The sequence below is a fragment of the Asterias rubens genome, chromosome 3 (genome assembly GCF_902459465.1).
Source record: "Asterias rubens chromosome 3, eAstRub1.3, whole genome shotgun sequence".
Taxonomy (NCBI): Eukaryota; Metazoa; Echinodermata; class Asteroidea; order Forcipulatida; family Asteriidae; genus Asterias; species Asterias rubens.
In genome coordinates this window covers 1,158,421-1,179,763 of record NC_047064.1, presented here as the reverse complement: position 1 = coordinate 1,179,763, position 21,343 = coordinate 1,158,421, and the positions used below count along the sequence as shown (strand labels likewise).

The following is a 21,343-nucleotide window of genomic DNA, read 5'->3' as shown; positions in this document are numbered from 1 at the left end:
TCTCCAATAATAGTAATAACTAATGATTCTTATTGTATGATGAGTTTCTTGCTCTCCTGGGCTAGATCCAATTTGTTTAGATCCCATAACATATGAGAAAATCTAAGAAGGCTGTATCGTGATAAAGGTATCTACAAAGAAGCACAGGAATAGCTACTTAAGTTTAGCATCTCAGGAAGCATCTCCCATTTAACACCCCAGGATAAAAACCTCTTAGATTAAGCAAATCAGGATAATCATATTTCACCGCGTTTACACTAGCGCGCTGTTCGTAGCAAAACTGGAGATGACCATACCGAATTGCCATGTCTAATCCACCTTTGCGTTATCACTTGTATTTTGATCCATTTTGCCAGATCTTAACCCACCAATTGCTGGATTCAACCCTCCGCGAAAGGTGGATTAAAATTGCCAGATACCGACTGGGGTCTGACCTGGTTCACACAAGTCGTTAATCCACATTGCCGGATCTGAACTGGGTCCGATTCAGCTTTCGGGATCTAGCTCCTCAGGATAATTAAGTTTCAGATTAGCATCTGAGAATTTGGATTTGGGGGAAAAATCAAACACTTTTGATCTTGGCTGTGCTCCCAGCCAAATGCGCCCTTGCATGCCTGCTTCTCGAACACGTTGTAGCCGCGTCCTTCGCAATTCAGCTCTTAGCTGCAAATAAGGATGATTAGCCCCCCAAATTATTGTTATTTATTATTATTAACATGCGAGGAGACGTTTTCTATAAAGCACCTAAACCGTACCAGTGAGACTGACTCAACAAAAGGTCAGCATAAAATTGGTTTAAATTAAACCATTGCTTGGTTTGTAAAATGTTTTTACCTGGTGAGATCCAAGGCAAGGTCTCTGTCCATCGTTTGGTAGCCATCTTATTTCACCAATTTGTTTGACTGTGTCTTCTAGTAATGTTAGCGCTGCTTTACAAGTCAGATCAGCTGATAGGTTTGTTACTTCAAGCGTCTCAGTAGCAGCTGTAGAAGGATTGATAAAGTAGAGTTACAAGTAGAGTTAGATTTTGATGATAAAAAAAAGGGTTTAAGTTTGGTAATTACTCTCACAAGTTATGGCAATAAAAACTTACTTGATTAGAACTACAGCATCTTTCGATAGCAAAAAGCATTTTGAGAATCATTTCACTTTGAAGTTATGTGGTTAGGAAAACAACATCAGTTTTTATCTCCCAAAATTTGAGTCTGAAAAAATTATGTATTCCAAAAAATGTAGAGCATTGGAAGAGTAGGAGAAGAGTAAACTTTTTAGAAGAGAGTTTTTAGAAGAGTAAATTAGTTCCAATCCTCATAGTTTCAAATCACACACACACTGTACAACCAACCTGATTTCATATTCACTACCACTTGGAGACTAAGAACAAAAAAACAGAAAAGGGAAAACAAAAGATCTCTATATCACCACTGTGTGCAGAGCGACAAGCGGTTTGCGCGCATGCACTGATTTTTAGTTCCATCTAGCGCCCTCTCGTGGTTAGGTTTGGTTATGAGTAAACACGATCGCGTTTTGATGGATCAAGAACAAGGTAATTAGTGGTACCTTTGTTGGCGTTTTTATGGGTGGATCATGAATTTTCTTGTTGAAAAACAAGCTCTGGAGGGAAGAATAACTCATTGTGAAAACGTACACGATAATTAACACTGAGCAAACCTCAATGGAGCCTCGTGGACAGCCATTTAGAAAAGGGTTGCTTACACACGCCATGGTCACGTTTTCGCTGTTCATGAATGTTCTATTTAAGACACGGTGTGCCTTGGCTACCAACGTGATGTTGCTAGGGCCAGAAGATTGTGTACAAACGTCACTATGCACAACGCGCAACGGAATCCTCAGAAATCTTGTTTGCCGTAGTAAAACCCACGGGGAAATCCCACCATTTTAATTAGGTAAAGGAAGGTTTAACTTCTTATATCTTACTTTCCTGGTATAAAGAAAAACTCATCTTCATGAAGAAAATCCGCCTCCAAATCTAAAAATGTTCAGCCTGCGCTCGTCTCAGTTGGACACAAACTTCGGCAGAGATTTCCCTGATTTTCGCGGGGTTCAGTCATCACTGTGATGTTTCTTTACTACATAAGTTTGCAGACAACAAGTTTTTCATGATCCTATTGGTTAATCCTCCTCTTTAGTATGAATATTCATTATGTAAAGGGCGTTTTTTATCGATGGAAGTATGGGCAAAAATGCGCTAGAGGTCACGCTTAATGAGTATGCATTTCCCGATGACCTCGCAAAATTCTCGCGCATGCGCGCAAACCGCGTGTCGCTCAAAGGGCTTTTTATACAGCGGTGATATAGGGGAATTCTAAAGAATGGGGATGCTCCACAAGGAAGTTTTTGTACAAAGTCGTTCATAATAACTACAGGGAAAAAGGAAAAACAAAAGATGTCTCCACAGGGATGCAACAAATAGAATGTATGTAAAAATGTCATCAAATTATAGGCAAGCATGTTTTAGTAGAAACAACAAAGTGGATTGTGTCAGCAATCAGACTTTTTTTTAATGCAGCAGTTTGTGACTTTAAGAGACTTCGATTGCTATTTCCTCAAGTTTGAAAGTATATTTCACATGGAAATATTTCTCTGAAGGATTGGCACTGACTTGAACTTTCATGTTGCCAATAATCATGAACAGTGTCTGTAACAGCTTCATGAGATGGGTTTGGTTCTGGAATGTACCTGGTATTTCTATAGTTTCCTGGGGGCCTACTGCCTCAGAATGTTGGATCTTACGCTGTCGCCTTGGCGCCCTCGGTGGTCGAACTTTGAATTGACCAGACCTAGTACTTCCTGCGATATCAAAATAAAGCCAATTTAGTTGTGTGCGTTGAAGATAAAGCATCAAGTGATTATATTTTGCCAAAACGCAAGAACAAATGAATTCGGTATTGTTTTATATAACTCACACATAAATCTTTGTCAATTGAATTTGTATTCACATTATTGACACAAATTAGACACAGGAACTCGTCTACCCCACACTTTAAAAAGTCTTTTTAATTTTTTTTTTTAAATGAGCATGTCTCAATGTGAACACTAACCATGTCCGTCATGACATGACCTTGCCTAATTTGAACAAACAGGTGGGATCACCTATTTTGGAAATAGTATTGTAAAGTGTCCAAAGTTTCCTACAGTCATCCATAGAGGACTCCTATATTAAATTTTGGAGCATCCCAGCAGTTAAATATATTCATGGCATAATAAAGGATGACACATGTTCCACCAATCAAATGACAAGGATCTTTGTGTGTGGTATAAAATCAATATTAATGTACTCTAAAAATAAAAAAATTAAAAAAAAGATTTAATATATTCTAAAAAGATGACAACCTCAAGCTCTTCTCAGACCTACCACTATTAAAAAGAAATGTCAAAAAATCTCTCTCTCTCTTATTTTTCAGGGTGGTGAGGGGGAGGGGGGAGGGATGGAGGGGTAGCATTGAATGCCTTACCTCTTTCTTGCGGACTCATCCTCATGTAGGACGGCCCAGGGCTCTGTGAAGGTGAGGCACCAGGACTCTGCAGGGAACCATCAGCACTGTACATATCCCAACCTTTCATTGCACGATCCCCCGCATAGCCACGCCTTGAGTGGTGTTGATATTGCAACATTGTCTGTTGGGAAATTGGATGCATCTGCCCCGGTATCGTTCCCGGCACTGACTGCACGTAAGAGCTCGGCGTGACAATCTGCGGCTGCTGCTGCTGTTGTTGTGGTTGTTGTTGTGGGCCAGGGGGACGTTGTCCAACCATAGTAGGAGGATAACTCATCAGCTGCTGTTGGTTTACCATAAGGGGGTTGGGAGCATTTGGGGACGTTGGGCGCTGCATTTCTTGCTGAGCGGGATGGGTGGGCAACGATGCCGGCTGGTAAAAGATCGGCACAGATTGACTGAAGGGTGGTTGCAGTGGTGGTTGCTGCTGCTGTTGTTGCTGTTGATCTATAGGAGGTTGATACATAATATGGGGTTGACCTTGTTGTTGTTGTTGCTGCTGCTGCTGCTGTTGTTGTTGTGATGGGATCACACCCTGATATCCTTGGGGGTAAGACACCTGTTGTACAGGTGGAGGCATTGGCTGCTGAGGACTGACCAACCCACCACCCTGTGTCTGATACAACACGGGTCCCCCTGTGGGTGGGTTGACAGGGGACACTAGCCCTAGCTGGTGAGGACTACCTGAGGCAATTGGTTGGGGTTGAGGTTGAGGTTGAGGTTGTTGGAGGCCCTGTATTGAATGCTGTTGGGGCAGGAGTTGGGATGGAGGTGAATGACGATACATCTGTGATGGTGGAACATTCACTTGCTGAGACTGTGGAACCTGCACCACCTGGGAAGGAACCAAAGAAATAGTCATGAATATCAATCTCAACTCTCAATTACTACTTGGGGGATAAACAAGTCTGCATACCTCTGAATAGCACAATGATTCAGACACGAAAGATTTGATGATTGTGAACTTGAGAAAAAAAGATTTAGCTGCTGTGTTAATAAACTTGTTGTATAAGTGCAACAAGGTCAAACTATGATTTTTCAAGCTTGTTGCAACTATGCTTTTAAATTGGAGGTTTGTTGTAACTGTTTAAATACTCAAAAATACTGTATGTTATTATAAATATACTTTATTTTCTAAATATATATTTATTCACTGATAAAAAAGTATGTTTCTTTTTGCAGTGTTTTACCAGTGATTTAAGGTAAAAAAATGCCGATGACACTAATGACATTGACTAGGACAAACCTGAGCATGCTGCTGTGAGGGGGGTTGTCCCATCTGCTGGTGTTGTTGAGATGATCCCTGAACACCAGGTGAGCCCATCCCTACATGGCTTACGGGACGAATGTAACCACTTGACATGTACTGTTGTGCTGCAGACGCGGCCTGCTGTTGTTGCTGCTGTTGCTGCTGCTGCTGTTGTTGTTGCTGCTGCTGCTGTTGTTGCTGTTGTTGTTGTTGATGTTGCTGTTGTTGGAATACTTGTTGTTGTATCTGCTGCTGTTGTTGTTGTTGTTGTTGTTGTTGTTGTTGTTGTTGTTGTTGTTGTTGTTGCTGCTGCTGTTGTTGTTGCAGCTGTGCCATATTACCTTCACCACCGGATAGCTGTCTGCAGAAATGCAGCTGCTGCAGTTGGGAGTTCAGCTCTGGATATTCCTTTAGACACAACAAAGAAAAGAAACAAGAGTACACAAAATGAGTGTCGTTAATTGGACATTGAATAACTCTCAAACATCAATGTAGACGAACAAATTTCACAAAATTTGTCCACAAAAACCAGTGCCCTTTGCAAATAAAAATGGCCTTACCCTCTCAAAGATAAAACTTGAGGCCTGGCAAGTAAGTGGTCACACACTTCTGTAAGAGGTTTAGTTGGACCATCTTATCCAAGTTTGTTTTAGTTGGTTGGTTAATTGGAAAACAATGTGCTGGTCATGACCCCCCTGATAAAGGGATATTACGACGACTAGAACGCTTACAGACAAGACGTCACCACAACTAGCTTTTATACCCCTGAATGTTGATGGTGCACCATCCCATGCTGCTGCGGCTGCTGCTGTTGCTGCAGTTGTTGCTGTTGCATTCCACAAGGCTGCGGTACAGCACCCGGAGATCCAACATGGCTTCCCCCAGCCGAAAACTGGCCTGTCATTGGTTGATGAGGATGTTGGGGCGATACTATTGGCTGTGGTTGTTGCTGCTGCTGCATGGCATGCTGTTGTGACATCATCTGCTGCTGTGTTGGGAAGGCGTGGCCTGGTTGACTTGGTAGGCTAGTGATTGGATGGGGCTGTTGTTGTGGCTGTGGCTGCGGCTGCTGGCTAGACATGACTTGTTGGTTAACATTCTGTGGTTGATATACCATTGGTGTGCCATCTTGATTTAAAAAAGGAGTGCCTGGTGGAGAAATGACAAACATGAAAAATCAACATACAATCTGCTGAAAAGATTCAGTTAAATTCTTTTTTTTCTAAATAATAAATTTTAGGCAAATCACAAGCTATTTCTATATATAATCTTCAAACACTTGAGAAATGGATGTTTTACGCACCATTTACAAAAATTTATTTGGGGGTGGCACATGAAAACGACAAACAAAATGAGTACCAAATTACACTATAGACTGCATAAAATTACAAGTCTTTCGACCTCAAAATAATCCTTTTAAAGGGCCTGAAGATGTGAGGGGCATTTGCAAAGTTTTGCCAAAAACACACTCCTAATAAAAAAGAACTTTGAATTCTGCTAATTCACATTGTACTGACCTGTCTGTGGGTTGATTAAGACACTGCCAGGGGGAACCGACTCTATATTAGGTGCAGCAAACAACACCGGCTGACTGATGCTTCCCGGCTGAGGTGTCCCCTGTGGTGACCCGGACTGCACTAGGAGTGGCACCCCTTGGTTGCTAGGCATATTGCCTGCCCATGTGACCTGTGTACCCTGGTAGGGTTGGGTGTAGGAGACCGAGGGGGAGGGGTAAGAGTGCTGAATCTGACTTATAGTACCCAGAGATGGGTGGTACTGGAAAGTTGGGGATGGACGGACGTTAGGACTGGCGGCTCCTCGCTCAGCAGAATCTACAGGTAAAACACAAAATTTGTTTAATAGTCTTCATCATAATCAATTACAAGAATAAGGACAGCTCTTAAAATTTTATAGAAATTTACTCTTCAATCTACATGACTACTTAGCAGTAAGTATTTAGGGTTGAACTTACGGCATTTGTACTTTGTGAACGTCCCAAGAAAGGAGACAAGAAGAATTCAAATTACTTTTAGCTTCGTCTATTCTCTTTCAGAACAATGGAGAAAACATCACCTTGTTGTCTCCGCGGAATTCAATAGAAATTCCAAAGGAATTGACAACCTACTTATAGTGGGTCTGTCATCAATCATTCCTAAAGGATTATGTCTAATTTCCTGTGGCTTATATTTTATTTTAAGTATCTGGGTTAACACGGTCTTGAGTCGCTCAGTTTGGCATTTGTACCCAGTTGTCAAGGGTGGATTCACACATAGGATCAATGCTATTAACCCGACTGAGCACAAAGCTTTTAAACCCTTTACCCGACTATTCATTTGGATTGTCCTGGATTGTTGTCGCCCACTTGGGATTTATACCCAGGTGCAACAGGTGGAACGCCTTAAGGGGTCCTTGCTAACCTTAACTGAATATAAAGCTGCTACTTGCTTCTTCCTTTATGAATAATTTGAGGTTGCCCACTAGGGACTTGTACCCAGGCACAATGGGTGGTAGGTTTTGAGGATCTAATATATTCACTAGATTGAAAACAAAGCTTTTAAACCTCTCTCCGGATTTTTATTTTGTGCGTCATTTTGGGTAACTCTAGATTGATGTCGCCCACTTAAGATTTATACCCAGTTTGGTAGGGGAATGTATTAACCTGAATTTAGAAAACACTTTCATGACCTCCCAAGGCATTTTAACATTTCAAAGTGAGTTAGGATGATTTAGATTGATGTTACTCACTTGGGATTTGCACCAAAATTCTACTTTTAGCTATATTGAACATAAGGTTAGCCCAGTTATACCCAATTGGGTTTTGTACCCAAGGTTAAAGTAAGGTGTAGAATCTGAAAGTGAACAGGTTGAACCTTACCTCCCCTTGGTAGTTTGCCGAGGCTTCCACGACTCCCAAGACTGCCACTGCTTCGACTACTCCCACTACTATCGTTCCTCATCAGGATCTTAGTTCCAAGGCTACTACCTGCGAAGCTACTAGCTTTAGTAACGGCAGGTATAGAGGGCCTTTCTGATCCACTAGAAGAGTCGACGCTGCTCCACGGTCGATCTTGCTTCCAGAGGTAGGTGGAGTCATCGGAGGTTCCACTGTTTTGACGACTGCTGGGTGCGAGCGGACCTCTGACTGGTCTGCAGGATGAGAGCAAAACAGGGAACGATGTAGGCTGTCTGCATGGGGATATATGTCATTAGGTGAAGTCAGGGAACAAGATCTGCATATTGTATCATTACCAAAACTACACAGAATAGTTTTACATGATTTACAAAATTAGTTTACATAGCTGTGAATTCACATACTTGATTTACATAATTGTAAACAGACATAATTGATTTACATAATAGTAAAATTACTTAATTAATCGTAAGATAAACTACTAAAGTTTTGACTTTTTAATTTTTTTTCAATGAGATCCCGAGCCATGAAACACTAATCGCATTAAAGAAGGAATTATATTTACCTGACTGGAGACTCAATCATGATGGTCCCTTCTTGTGACGAGCCAGACTGCAAACAATTAACAACAAAACAATCAAGAAAACTGTCAAATAACATCTTTTATATAGCTCATATATAGATCCTTGTTATTTGTTTGGTGAAATAAGCATCCACTTGTCAACATTTATTTTTCCGTGCATTTTCTGCTGCGACGCTGTAACCATTATGGAAATAAACATAGAACGCTGTATATAGAATACATGCTTATTTCTCAGCGGCATTTCAAAATGTACATCTCTGCATGATAAACTCAGTGAGACCACTAAAAAGTTTCTAACTCGATTTCCTTGAAAATGACGATTTATTAGTTTTTGAAAGATCGGAATAAGAAGTTTACTTCTTGATTGAAGATCCTTGCTCTTGCTCTTTCATATTCTTCTTCTCTCTCTTCATAAGATTTGCTCCTTTTGTCGTCTTTAAGCTGTCCTCCCATTGCTCCACCTTCAAGTTTCTCCAAGTAACTCTTCTCCTTCACAAACAAAATTAAGATATTTCTGTTAGTTCGAGATAATTTGAAAAAAATAGAATTAGCTGTTGCAAACTGCTTACCAACCAAAAGGACCTATGGTATAAATGCAACAAATAGTTAATGGCCAGACATTTCAACCCTATAAAGATAATTTTCTTAAAATAATTCTCCTTTCCAACCTAATACACACAGGTACAAAGATGAGAGAGTATAAAGGCCTTTTCACACGAGAAAAGTAAGCAGGGGGTCCTTGGTCTTAAGAACACAACGTTGTTTAATCCACATTGTGTGAAAGGTACCTCTGCTTAAATAGGCACGGGTCCCTGGTCTTTTTAAGACAAAGGTCCAGACCTCCGTCTTGAAAACACAACGTTGTGAAAATTATACCACGATCGGCCGTGTGTGCTGTGTGAATGGACATTGCTTGCGTAACGAAGGACCCTGGTGTGGCTGGAGCTACTACGCATGCGCGCAAGAAGAAACACATAGTGCAAGAAAATCAAGATGTTCGACCCCGTTGTACGATAACGTTAAACCTTTGAGCATGTTTATGAGAATGTGTGCACGACTCCTTCAAGAGAGCAAGTTTTCAATGTTTAGCATGAGATCGTTGAGACATGTTTCAAAAAGTTCACTCTCGAAAATCAATTTGATTTTCCCTGAAATTCCAGCATAGTTCTAGGAGTAGGCCTACGTAGCATTCGTTCGATAAGTTTCATGATCGAGCATAGAACAACATATTTATATAAAAAAACTTCAGTGTGCAACAAAATGCGTGCCAGATTTATGACAACATTCATCGGTAAGAATCTGCACTCCCCAGTTTATAATCGATTGTTACATTTTCTGTTTGGAATTGGTGGTCGGAGCATGAGTGAATGGTTCGAGCAACTCAACTACACGTTCATTCTTCGTCCAAAACAAAAATCTTTTTTAGGGGCCGCCGATTCACGACAGTGCAGAAAAATGATTGGTACATACGTTGGCGATGCGGATATCAGTGAAATGGCGATGAACAATGTTGACCTTTAGCACCACAAAAGACGAATGTTCTGAGACACGGGACGTTGGTTTCTGCGCCGTGTGAAAGGTCCTGTTTGAGTTTGACTAACGTCCTTGGTCAAGACAACTGGCACCGGGGACCAAGGACCCTAGTTTGACTTTGTCGTGTGAAAAGGGCTTAAGACAGTTTCTTGTGGAAGAATAGTTAGGTAACCACCTTTAGTAAGCTAGATTCCAAATGTTTGGGCGTTCTTAAGTGCTTCAAGTCAATATTAAAACAATCTGAACTTTAAGAACTTTCATGTGTACCTCATCATCTTTATCATCAAAGCTAGCCGTGTCTCTCTTTAAGATCCGTTTAGCCTGAGCATCTTGAGAATCTTCTTTGATGTGCTCTCGAAACTTCTGCTCCGGTCTAGTTTCACAAAAGGGAGAACAATTTTTGTTTCATATAACAATACATTCAATACTCAATAGACATAGCCACAGCCACAGCCACAACCACAACAATAACCACTGCTTGACATAGCCAACCACAGTCACAGCTAAAGACACAACCTCAAATTTTGTACACAACCTCAATACAATGTTTTGGCCGTATTTTACAAAATATCACAAACGGAATTGTTGATGTAACCTCCTCACGATGCAAAGACCATGGAGTGCCCATCACTTGTCAAAAACAACTACAAGATGATCAATAATCGTACAATATATCAACTTTTCTACCCCATCATAGAACGATGACTTTTGGGATTTCAACTTAAATGTTTCCATTTTTAGAAATAAAAAAGCTCTTAGCGAGTCTGGAGAATAATTCCAAAGATTACAGCTTACAGATGATGTCAACATCTGATGAACGCCAACTCAGAATTATCTTGTTTTGTTTGCAGGAGGAAAGGCTTTCCAGACTCATGAGAGAAAATGTCACGGAAGCGATTTTAAAGATCATGTCAATACTTTAAACTCAATATTATAAGAGTGACGTTTTCAAGGGTGTTTTTTTCCCTAAGAAAATGACAGTGAACATTCTTATGTAAATTCCCTACCTGTGGCTTGTTTTCCACCATTTTAGAAAATCCCAGTTTATGAAAATATAAATTCTCTCTCTTTAAATTGTCTTGGTTTTTCTTGTAGCCTTCACCTTGAACGGCCCTTTGGCCTTGTGTTAGGTTTTTTTCTTTATTGTTAATAATTTTTGAAAAAATAATTTAAAAAATCAAAACTTCAATACAGTATTGGTTGTTACATTTAGATGCCTGAATTTAACCCCCAAAAACAGAAAAAGGTAAAATTTGCTTCATGGGAAAAAATATACACAAAATATAAAAGTTAGTGTTTTTGCTGTGATATAAAAGATTGGGTTAAAAAAAATATATTACTAGAATTTGAACCAAAAACCTCTGGATTAACGTGCTAGCGCTCTACCAACTGAGCTAGTATCTAGCCCTATGTATGGTGGCACTCAACCAACTGAGCTACATGTAGCTAGCCCCAATGTTGTTGTTGTTGTTGTTGTTTTTTTTTTTTTTTTTTTTTTTTTCAATATCTTTGACTGAAAGTGTCGTACTTACATTCTTGTGTTTTGTGTCTTATTTACAATAACAGATTTGCCGGCCTGGTCGACATTATGCTCCAGTCCAAAGTAAGCAGCTACTCGATGTACTATCATACGATGATAAGACGTCATTGGTGGAAATTTACGGACATGTTCTCTGTGGGAAGAGAGAAGTGGGCAATAGTTTCATAATAACAAAGTCTTATATAGCGCATGTACCTACCAACAGGGTACTCAAGGCGCTTAGTATATATACATTTATACAGAAAGACAGGTTATTGGAGGATATGATTTCTGAGACCCAATTATGTCGTACCTTATAAGGGTTTACAAGGTACTAAAGCGCATTCAGCAGCCACAGCCAGGAACACCGGGGTGAACCACTTCTCTTTTCGATTAGTGCACTGGGTTCTTTTACATGTGTTGCACAACACATGGGACCAACAGCTTTATGTCCCATCCAAAGGACGAAGCAATGGCTATGTGTCTTGCTTAAGGACACAAGTGTCACGGTTGGGGATTCGAACCCACACTCTGCTGATCAGACACACCAGAGTTTGAATTCGGTGCTCTTAACCGCTCGGCCACGACACTTCCACTTATTCTGGTTGTGAAGCAAAGAACTCTCAAAAAAGGTACTAGCCAAGAACCCAATGAAGAGAGGACAAGGAAGGAAGTTTCAGTTTTATGCGTAAACCTGTTGACCACCAAAATGGTGAGCATGGCGCAGTTGCCGCTTTGCATTTTAGGCGACATGGCGTTTATGCGTAAACCTGTTGACCACCAAAATGGTGAGCATGGCACAGTTGCCGTGTGTGACGTGCATGCAAGGGGTCAATACCATTTGGCAGCAATACTCACTTTTGGTTCTGAATAAATTTGCAAAGTTCTTGTTCTAATTTAAGCAGCATGGTTCTATCATTAGGTTTCTGTAGTGTATCCACGATGAATTGATGTAAGTCTACACCACTGGAATCTATATATAACTCCTTCTCTTGACTTGGTTCTGGAATAGAAATGAGATCAATCAGAAAAAGATGATGAATATGATATAAAAATCAGTTTGGTGTATTATATGGTAAGAAATTAGATTGGGGTAAAAACCCTGAATAAGACTGAGAACTGAAATGGTTTATTGGTAATAATCGTTTGATTAGGATCCCTTTTGAAAAAAATGTTGGTTCTGAGAAGAAGCAGAGAGATTCATGGCGTACTGAGCAGTGTCCTCCGCTCGTCTTTAAAAAACACACCTAACATTTGAAGCAATAAAGTTGCATCCCCTTAAGATGATCTCTCTCTCTCTCTCTCTCTCTCTCTTACCCAGATTGTATCATAAACTTGGGTGTGATCCCTGGCTATACAACAGTTACAGGTTGAATGGCTTCCGACAAAGATATTGTCCAAAAAGGAACACTGCCAACGTAAGGGCTAGATAGCTCAGTTGGTAGAGCACTGGCACGTTAATGCTGAGGTCGCAGGTTCAAGTCCCACCCTGGGCAATTGTTCCTTGTTGGGCCCCCAATAGATTTGTTCGCACATTTATTACCTGTAAACCTAACCTTGTCTTTTTTACAAAGTGGCAGTTCAAAAAAGTAAATAGATTCGGAAGTCACATAGAGTTATATATAAGAACTAGAGGGCGCACTGGCCTATATACGCGCTCCGGCATGCGCGCAGGCGGCCATTTTCTAAGTTGACAAAACTGGCATCTCACAGCGTGTGTTTGTACGGCCATTTTGTAAGTTGAACAAACAGCATCGCGTGAGCGTTCAATAAAAAAAACCTCAAACGTGTATTTCATATTCAACGCGCGTGCAGAACAACGCGCTTGTCATCTTGCAGTCCCGTGGCGTTTGTGCACGAAGCATCACTCGTGCGCTCTCTAGTTCTTATATATAACACTATGGGAAGTCATCAAAACATTTTTGATGACAACGCCATTAATTTGGACTTGTCTTTTGAAGTCACAAGTAATACAACATTTACCTCTAGACAGTGCTGGTTCACTTCGAGCCTCATAGCTATGCTGTTTATACAGTTTGTTGGGAGGTATGTCACCACTCAGCTGGTGTGGCAGTCTGGAAAAATGGTCCACACGCGGCTGCAAAAAGAAACCAACAAAACCATTATAATCAGGGCCCGATTTCATAAAGCTGCTTAAGCAGTGAATTATGTTTAGCAACTTTCTGCTTTGCAAAAATTAGCAGGATATCAGTCACAAATTGCACATGTGCCATGGTACAGTGCACTTTGGCTGGTAACCCTTTTCTGATAAGCATATTTTGTTGTGCTTAGCTATTTTTGTGCTTAAGCAGCTCTTGAAATTGGACCCTGGTCAGAAAAATAGTGCAAACATTTTACAAGTGATGTCACTTGTTGCATAATAATCAAAATTGCTTTGTTTCAAGAAAGGAATATTTAGCCTTAAAAGCTACAATGGACAAACAAGAAATCTCATGAATAGATCATTTGCAAAAGATATGTACTGACAAAACCCAGGCTACACCAATTTAGAGACTGAGGTGTTTATTAATAAATTCTGTGGACAGTTTATTTCATTCTGATGATTGCACAGACTGCACAAATTTCACAGCCATATTGAAGTTGGATGGTGTCCTGGGTCTTTGCCAACCCTCAGCTATGGCTATGTCTGATGTTTGAACCACTGTGTACAAAATACACGCTGCTCCGAATATTGAAATGGAGCCAAAGCCGGAGACGGACCCAGGCCTCTGTATGTTTAAACCACTAATTTAAAACCTCTTCAGACACATTGAATACCTTAGAGATGTTTTAGAGGAAAATTTATTTGTCACACTTTCCTAAATTCTTTTTCCATTCGCACAATCAACAGCTGTGTTTTTGGCTACTTACAAGTTTCATGAAGGCTTGTTCAGTAAGTGGTAAATCCGGGGTCTGTGGTGGCGACGAATCATCCGATACTGGTTGGCTCCGACTCAACTTTGACCTCGGGTTTGACCTTCGACGTACAGGGGCAGGGATTACTTCCGGCTCTTCCTGACTAGCCTGCCTCTGCAATCTGGGAATACCTTCCCCTTCAGCACGCCCTTCCGTGCCCCTACCCCGCCCTCCAATAAGCGCTTTCTTTCCAACATTCTTACTACAGTCATGTTTCTTGATGGATTCCGTCCTCCCTTTCGGGGAATCCAACTTAGGGTCTCGTTTTAAAGAGTCTGGTCTCTCTTTCTTTCCATCAGTTCTTTTTGTCTCGCCGACTTTACCGTCCTTAGCCCCATCCTTCTTAGAATCGAACGACGAATCTTTTTTAAGAGTTGGGTTTTTACGGTTTCCATTGCTGTCTTGCCGCTTGATCTCGGGCTTAACACACTGAATCTTTATCTCTGGTTTTGGGAGTTCTATTTTGATGTCAGGCTTGGCATCCAACTTTGCTTCCTTAGGGTCGATTTCTGGCTTAGGATCGACAACTTTTGGTTTACTTGTTACAGTAGGTTTCTTGTCTGAGCTGCTGGCAGCAGACATGATGATCAATTAGGCATTATATTTCCACTCCATAGAAAATATTGTGCAGCTTCTGCAAACAGAAGAAAATAAATACAAAACGTGTTCTTAATGAAATCCACTTATAAAAGGTAGGGTCAAGGAAATGTTTAATTATAAGCAAAATTATTAAGAAAACAACAATAAAAGACACGTCTGAAAGTTTCAGCATACACAGAGAAAAACAGAGGGAAAAAAATGCAACTGTATTTTCATAAGAACGTTGAGTCCATCCACGTTTGGCGAGGTTACAGAAGGCCCCATGATTCGTGAAGGAACAAATATTTTGGGTTGAAGAATTATCCAAACTATATTACTGCAAAAATCCTCTCTCAGAATATGTTTTTTTAATTATTAACAGCCGCAGTGCTTCTCACAGAGTAAGTTTTTATGGTCATAAATTTTTGGAATATGTACATTTACACGCATCAACATGCTTAAATATTGAAACTTCAGAATATTCTTGAGAACACTCCCAGCACTCAGCAGATTAAAATACAGTCTGTACGATAAGAATATGCACATAACTGTTGCTTGCAAACTGTTTTTCATTTACTATGCTTACTACTGCAAACCAAAATATATTACAAATAATATGGTGAAGACAAAAAGTGTACAACATATGATTTATAAATGCTTCCTTATTTTGTAAGTTTCCTAAATAATAACCTTTTGTGATGTGTAGACTGTTGCAGGTTTCTCCAAGAGGAGTTGAGCAATCCAACGGTCATCAGCTGATGGGTGTATTTGCTTACAACTCACGGTGGCATTTCAACTTGGCTTGTCTCTCATCAGATGCTGATGTAGACATACACGGCTTCCCACTGCATACAAAAAAATAAAAACCAAACTGAGATTCAAACTGCCTGAGTTTTTTTACACTTTACACAGCGCACAGACGATACTTAATATTCCATGCCGTGCACCAGCAGCTAGTACACATTATTAATGGCATATTACACTGGTAACCTGCATGATGCTGTGGTTGAATATGGAGGGTATTGCCCTTGTATCATGGCATCCATCTTGGGGGATGGTCAAGATCATATGACCCAAGTGACTGACTGAAAATACATGTCTTCAACATCATCATAACCCATCTACATGGAGTCATAACACACACCCAGCTATTTCACCCTGTTAAACTGCTAAATCATATGAAATTTAGACCTGACTAATACACATAGGATCACATGTACATAGAAAATTTGCTCTGTGCATATTTAAGTATGGATGGAGAGAAGAAGGGCTCGGTACATGTATGCAAAGATTGCATGATAAACCAGAGTGGATTCACTCTTAGGGATGAGACAGTACCGTTGATCGAGACTTCTTACATTTACATCTAAGAACACATCTTCGCAGGCACATGTACAATCAACTTAACATAATTCACAAGGATTGAGCACGGTACATAATGTAATGTACATGTACTCTATTGTATGTACATTATTTATACTGCAAATCTAGCGTGTATAAAGATTCTTCTCAGTGAATTCACAGCACACACTACAGGGATAACTACACTAGATCGGAACTTTGCGGTTAAATAATTTGGCAGCATCAAAGTGTTTAGTGCTGGTGTTCTATTAATGCACTTTGAATTAATTATATTGTAATCAGATTTGGAATGAATTTAATAAAGGTAGCGGATATATAACTAAAAAGATGTAAACTACACATATATCTTGACATATATTTTACTAAGCAAGGATTTTTTTGCTTAAGCAAAGTTTTGTGCTTAAGCAGCTCTATGAAAATGGGCCCAGGAGGAGGGGCACATTTTTGTTTAATATATCTTGCTCAAGGGTGAAACTTTACTTTTTCAAAGTGGTTATTATGGCGAAAGTTGGGTTGATTTTCTTGTCTCTCATCTAAACCTTTACAATTTTAAACCAAAAGAGTAAATCTTATTTGAAACAAATTCAGAGTACACTCTCGACTGCTGGTAAAATTGACAAAATGCCAGTAAATAATTGTTTAAAAACAATTGTATTAAAAATGTTTAAGAGAACCTTCTAATTTGACATGCAGCGCTGTTCTGAAGACCACATTGAAATCATGGAATGAACAACGTCATAACAAGACTGTTTCCCATCAACATCATGGCCGTCTTTGACGTTGAATGTAGTTTACATTTCTTGACAAAGCAAGTGGCAATGAGCAGATCACTACAGTGGTGGAGGTCTTACTAATGGATAGGTAAAAAATTCCTGCATGATGTTTTTTCATTCTTAAACATTTCAAAATTTAAAAGGGTAAAAACAAACAGATTAGCTTTGAAATTAGACATCCTTTGATCAATTATTTAATTTGACGATATAATAATGGGAAAAAAAACACCCTTGTCACACGAAGTTGTGTGCTTTCAGATGCTTGATTTCGTGGAACATTACTTCTTTCTCAAAAACTACTTCACTTCACAGGGAGCTGTTTCTAACAATGTTTTATAATATCAACAGCTCCCCATATTACTTGTTACCAAGTAAGATTTATGCTAATAATTATTTTAAGTAATTACCAATAGTGTCCACTGCCTTTAAATACAACCATGATTTTTTTTGTTTAGACCAGCCAGCAGGCATAGTTTGTTAATTTATTTTGTACAGTCATGTAAACTCCAATTACTCCAGCTCTATTAAAATCCTGCTTGTTTTGACAGATTCAAAACACTCAAAATAAAAAAGGAAATACTACGCAGCTCAATCAAATGCTTCTGGTGAAATCATTTATATCAATCCAAATAAATTGAACAAAATGTTTTATTTAGGGAGACCGGCAACATAAGGGCTAAATGGCTTAGTTGTTAGAGCCCTGGCACATCAAACCAGAGATACCAAATTAATTTTCTAATAACAATTAAAAAATTGTAATTATTATTATTTATTTTTTTGTAATACAAAACTAAAAGAAATTGGTTTATAAATCTAGTAACGTCACTCGTTAAAAAAAGGTTTTGCAACCCCGGCTAATGTAATTTCCAGAGGCGTCAACATACACAAAGTCTTTCCTTGAAATGCCACCAGAATGTCCCAGCGCAGTAGTCTGTCCCCAAACAAGCAGCCAGCCATACATTCCGATAAATGTCAAGATGTTCAATATCAATCGAATTTAACATTTACGGTTTTAAGGTCAACGTAGTTTCAGAACAGCTAGCACCCCACCGTTCCAGCATAACCACTCTCCATTTGCGTCCAGGCCAATTAGAATCTGAGCGCGCAAAGACAACAAAGGACTCCGCGACTTCCCGCAGTTAACGGAATAATGAAATTAAAATGTCAGCCAGGTAAAAGGGAGGCTTGTTAGAGCGCCAACAACAGCGGTGGCCATCGCAGACCTTTAATGCCAAGGAGCGATGAGGTAAGAGACTCTGCATATGGGTCATGGAGCGAAATAAGAGATGCTGGGGAATGACGTCAATATAGCTGCTAACAAACCGGGGACTTGGTGCGATGGCTAAATGCCAACCTTTAAACGAGTCAGGAATGTCACTTCCTGGATTGCGAGGCAGCAACAAAGAATAGTAAGCACAGCCGAGGGACCTTTTCCATGATCTATTTTGAAAGCTGGGTGGCAAAATAATCATAACAAGTTTGGATTAACTACAGTAAATCAAGGGGTGAAATAGAATTATTTGTTTGCCAACTGCTCTTCTTTCCTTTTATTTTTCAAATTGACATACTTTTGACATTTTCTTTCATGGTAAGAAATAAAAGGTTTTGGCGTTTACATTTACAGTGGTGTTAACAAAGATATGTTTCATTAACAAAACAGAGATAGTATTTCAACAAATATAGTTTTATATTTTCTTTTAACGTGGAAGTTTATGTTTCAAATATTTATAGCCTTATGAGTAGATGCTTCAAATTAATTGATTATTAATTGTAAATTAGTTATTATTCATCAGTTGGAAACGTCCTTTTTTTCAAAATAATGTGGACTATAATATAAAATAAAAACATTCAGGTGTCTTAATACAATTGTGTAACTTTCAACTATTTTTTTGTTTTCCTCATATAATAAATTTAAAGAATTGTACGACTTTTGTACAGCTTTACATTACATGCAACATTGATTTACTTTGTGTAGACTTTCCACACCAAATCACATACAAAGTAACCATAGCAACATGCATCCTATAAGTTCCTCTTCCAAACAGTTGACCACATTATCAACAATTTCAGCATCTTGTCATCATCTTGATCAAAAGCCGCAGTATCTCTCCTAAATCTATGACTTCCGCTGATAGCCCACTGCCTGACAAGGTGTTATAATACCCCAACATAAGCCATCGCACCAAAGACATCGCTTCGTAGAAATGCAAACGACACGCACAGAAATGGGAGAGTCTACTTCACCCCTAGGGAGGCTGGATTTGGCTTTTGTTACGCCGGAAGTGCAATATTCTTTTACAAACAATTCTTAATTTTCTTGTATGAAGTGGTGAATATATATTTCCATTCAGGGAGGTTTGGGGATTGGGCTTTTTTATGTTTGTCTGTTTTGTTTGTTTAAAGAAACAACTAATCTATAAATATTGGATGAGTTTGTACTAAATTGGTAAATTGATTGAGAGGGACATTTTCTAACTTTGATACTTCAAGTAGGATGTAGTGACTATATTTATCAAAATAATTTTAAAATCCCTTATATTTTATTATTTTATCAAATATGTTAATTTTACAGATCTTATTGTAATGAGAGCTTGTATGAATTCATAAAATAAAATAACGAGTTATTTTTGAATGATTTTAATATTCTGCCCGCTCACAGTTTATTTTGTTTTAAAAAGTGCATACCACAAGGTCACAAATGAATTATATTTCAAAAGGCAAAAATTACTTTAAATTTTTTTTAATCTGAGATCTTTAGCAAATATTTTTATTTAAAAAAAGTACGACATAAATTGACAAAATAATTGTTTTCCTTCTTATTTTTTTGCAAGCATTGTTTGACATTGTAGGATTCCTGTACATCTTCATAAAATGATTTGGCACAAAATGAGAAAATAAGAGGTCTGTATGAAACAGATTACTCTTTGAGAGAAACAAAACATTTTATTTTTTATGTCTGCTCAAAAAGGCAATTGTTAAGCATTTAGTTGAACTACCAAATTAACTGCCAAATTTATAAATAGAAAGTAATCATCATTTATTCCTTTCACAGGTTCATTGTAACTATTTATGTATTAACAGTATTAATTCAAATGTCTTCAATTGAATAAATAAATCTAACACAGCCAACATGGACATTTTCTTCTAAATCAGAAAAAAGATTTTGAACGTAAAGCTTCTTTACTGTGCAACGGCTTTTGTCAAACTGTTACAAGACAATTCAATAAACCATAAAAAGCCTACCATATTAATTCTGTATCCAAGGCTGAAGTCATAACCCACCAACAAACAAGAAAACAAACACACGGCCTCAACCTCCCCATAAACACCGTCGACAAACATCACTTAATATCTAACTGGATCCACAGCGCACGCCACTATTCAACGCTCACAACACACACTATGCAATTATCCCAGGACCCTCTACATAAATTTCCCCGACAAATTACGTCAAAGCATCCACGTACGACGTCAGAATGCCAATGTCTCTGTGCATGGTGTAACCTCTAACCTTCAACAGCTGAGTGGCTCTTGCAAAGATAGCGTCATAGCAGTATTTTCCTCTTGTTGTGAGATGTTTTTAGCGAGAGGGATCTATTTTTAACAAGATGGGACATCATTTCTTAGAGTTTGATGACAAAAAGGGAAACAGCGATGTTATTTTGGTCATCAATTCTGGGGAATCCACTTTCTATTATTGTGTTGTTAGACATGCTTGTATTGATAGTCGAGTATTACAGCGGTGCTATATTTACAAACAGTAAAGACTACGCCTGTATGTAATAGGATATAATTCAATGAATTTTATTGCATTGATGGAACATTTGTGTGAAGAAAAGGTTGACAACATGTAGAGGAGCAGGGGTTTTAACTTGTAAAATATTTTTTTAAAGATAATATTTTGTTGTGGGTGGATTTGTGAGTTGTTGCGTACTAAATTAAAAGGCAGATGTTGATATATAATTAATTCCACAGACTTTAAATTTTTATTATTTTGTGCAAAATCCCAGACAAAACTTTTGATTTATTTATTAATTAATTAATTTTAGCCGGAAAATAAATTCAACTTAAATAGACAAATATTGTAATTTCTTTGCATTACCATTCCATCCAATTGGGTAGTTGTAATTTAAAGCAAATTAGCTTTGTGCCAAAACTAGACTTTCACCATCACTGCCATGCAATCCTGACACCGATGGCACACAGTGAGGTAGAGACTCAGACTTGAACTTTAAGTGAAAGGACTCATAAAAAAAAGTCTATAGATCTATCAAGATCACAGTCAAGTTCCCCCCGCCCCCACCATGGGGAACAGAGTTTTCAAATTCCTAAAAGTGCACACTAACATTTCCAGGAGACAGGTTACAGTTACCCAATCACTTTCATTATGTTTAAAATAT

The 21,343-nt window shown here is 38.8% G+C and overlaps 1 protein-coding gene across 1 annotated transcript in view; it reads right to left on the bottom strand.

The window, feature by feature from the left end:
* The window catches only part of LOC117288617 (cAMP-regulated phosphoprotein 21-like), a 62,588-nt gene that overhangs the window by 5,537 nt on the left and 35,708 nt on the right, over positions 1 to 21,343 (bottom strand). The window contains exons 4-19 of the mRNA XM_033769539.1: positions 15,499 to 15,653; positions 14,185 to 14,863; positions 13,297 to 13,411; positions 12,172 to 12,316; positions 11,327 to 11,467; positions 10,062 to 10,167; positions 8,619 to 8,750; positions 8,244 to 8,290; positions 7,643 to 7,914; positions 6,285 to 6,599; positions 5,531 to 5,916; positions 5,002 to 5,175; positions 4,765 to 4,929; positions 3,477 to 4,353; positions 2,701 to 2,811; positions 835 to 983 (exon numbers count right to left, since the gene is read on the bottom strand). Of these exons, the coding sequence (XP_033625430.1) occupies positions 835 to 983; positions 2,701 to 2,811; positions 3,477 to 4,353; positions 4,765 to 4,929; positions 5,002 to 5,175; positions 5,531 to 5,916; positions 6,285 to 6,599; positions 7,643 to 7,914; positions 8,244 to 8,290; positions 8,619 to 8,750; positions 10,062 to 10,167; positions 11,327 to 11,467; positions 12,172 to 12,316; positions 13,297 to 13,411; positions 14,185 to 14,811 (3,762 nt within the window). The 5' untranslated portion in view covers positions 14,812 to 14,863; positions 15,499 to 15,653. The remainder of the gene's footprint in view (positions 1 to 834; positions 984 to 2,700; positions 2,812 to 3,476; positions 4,354 to 4,764; positions 4,930 to 5,001; positions 5,176 to 5,530; positions 5,917 to 6,284; positions 6,600 to 7,642; positions 7,915 to 8,243; positions 8,291 to 8,618; positions 8,751 to 10,061; positions 10,168 to 11,326; positions 11,468 to 12,171; positions 12,317 to 13,296; positions 13,412 to 14,184; positions 14,864 to 15,498; positions 15,654 to 21,343) is intronic.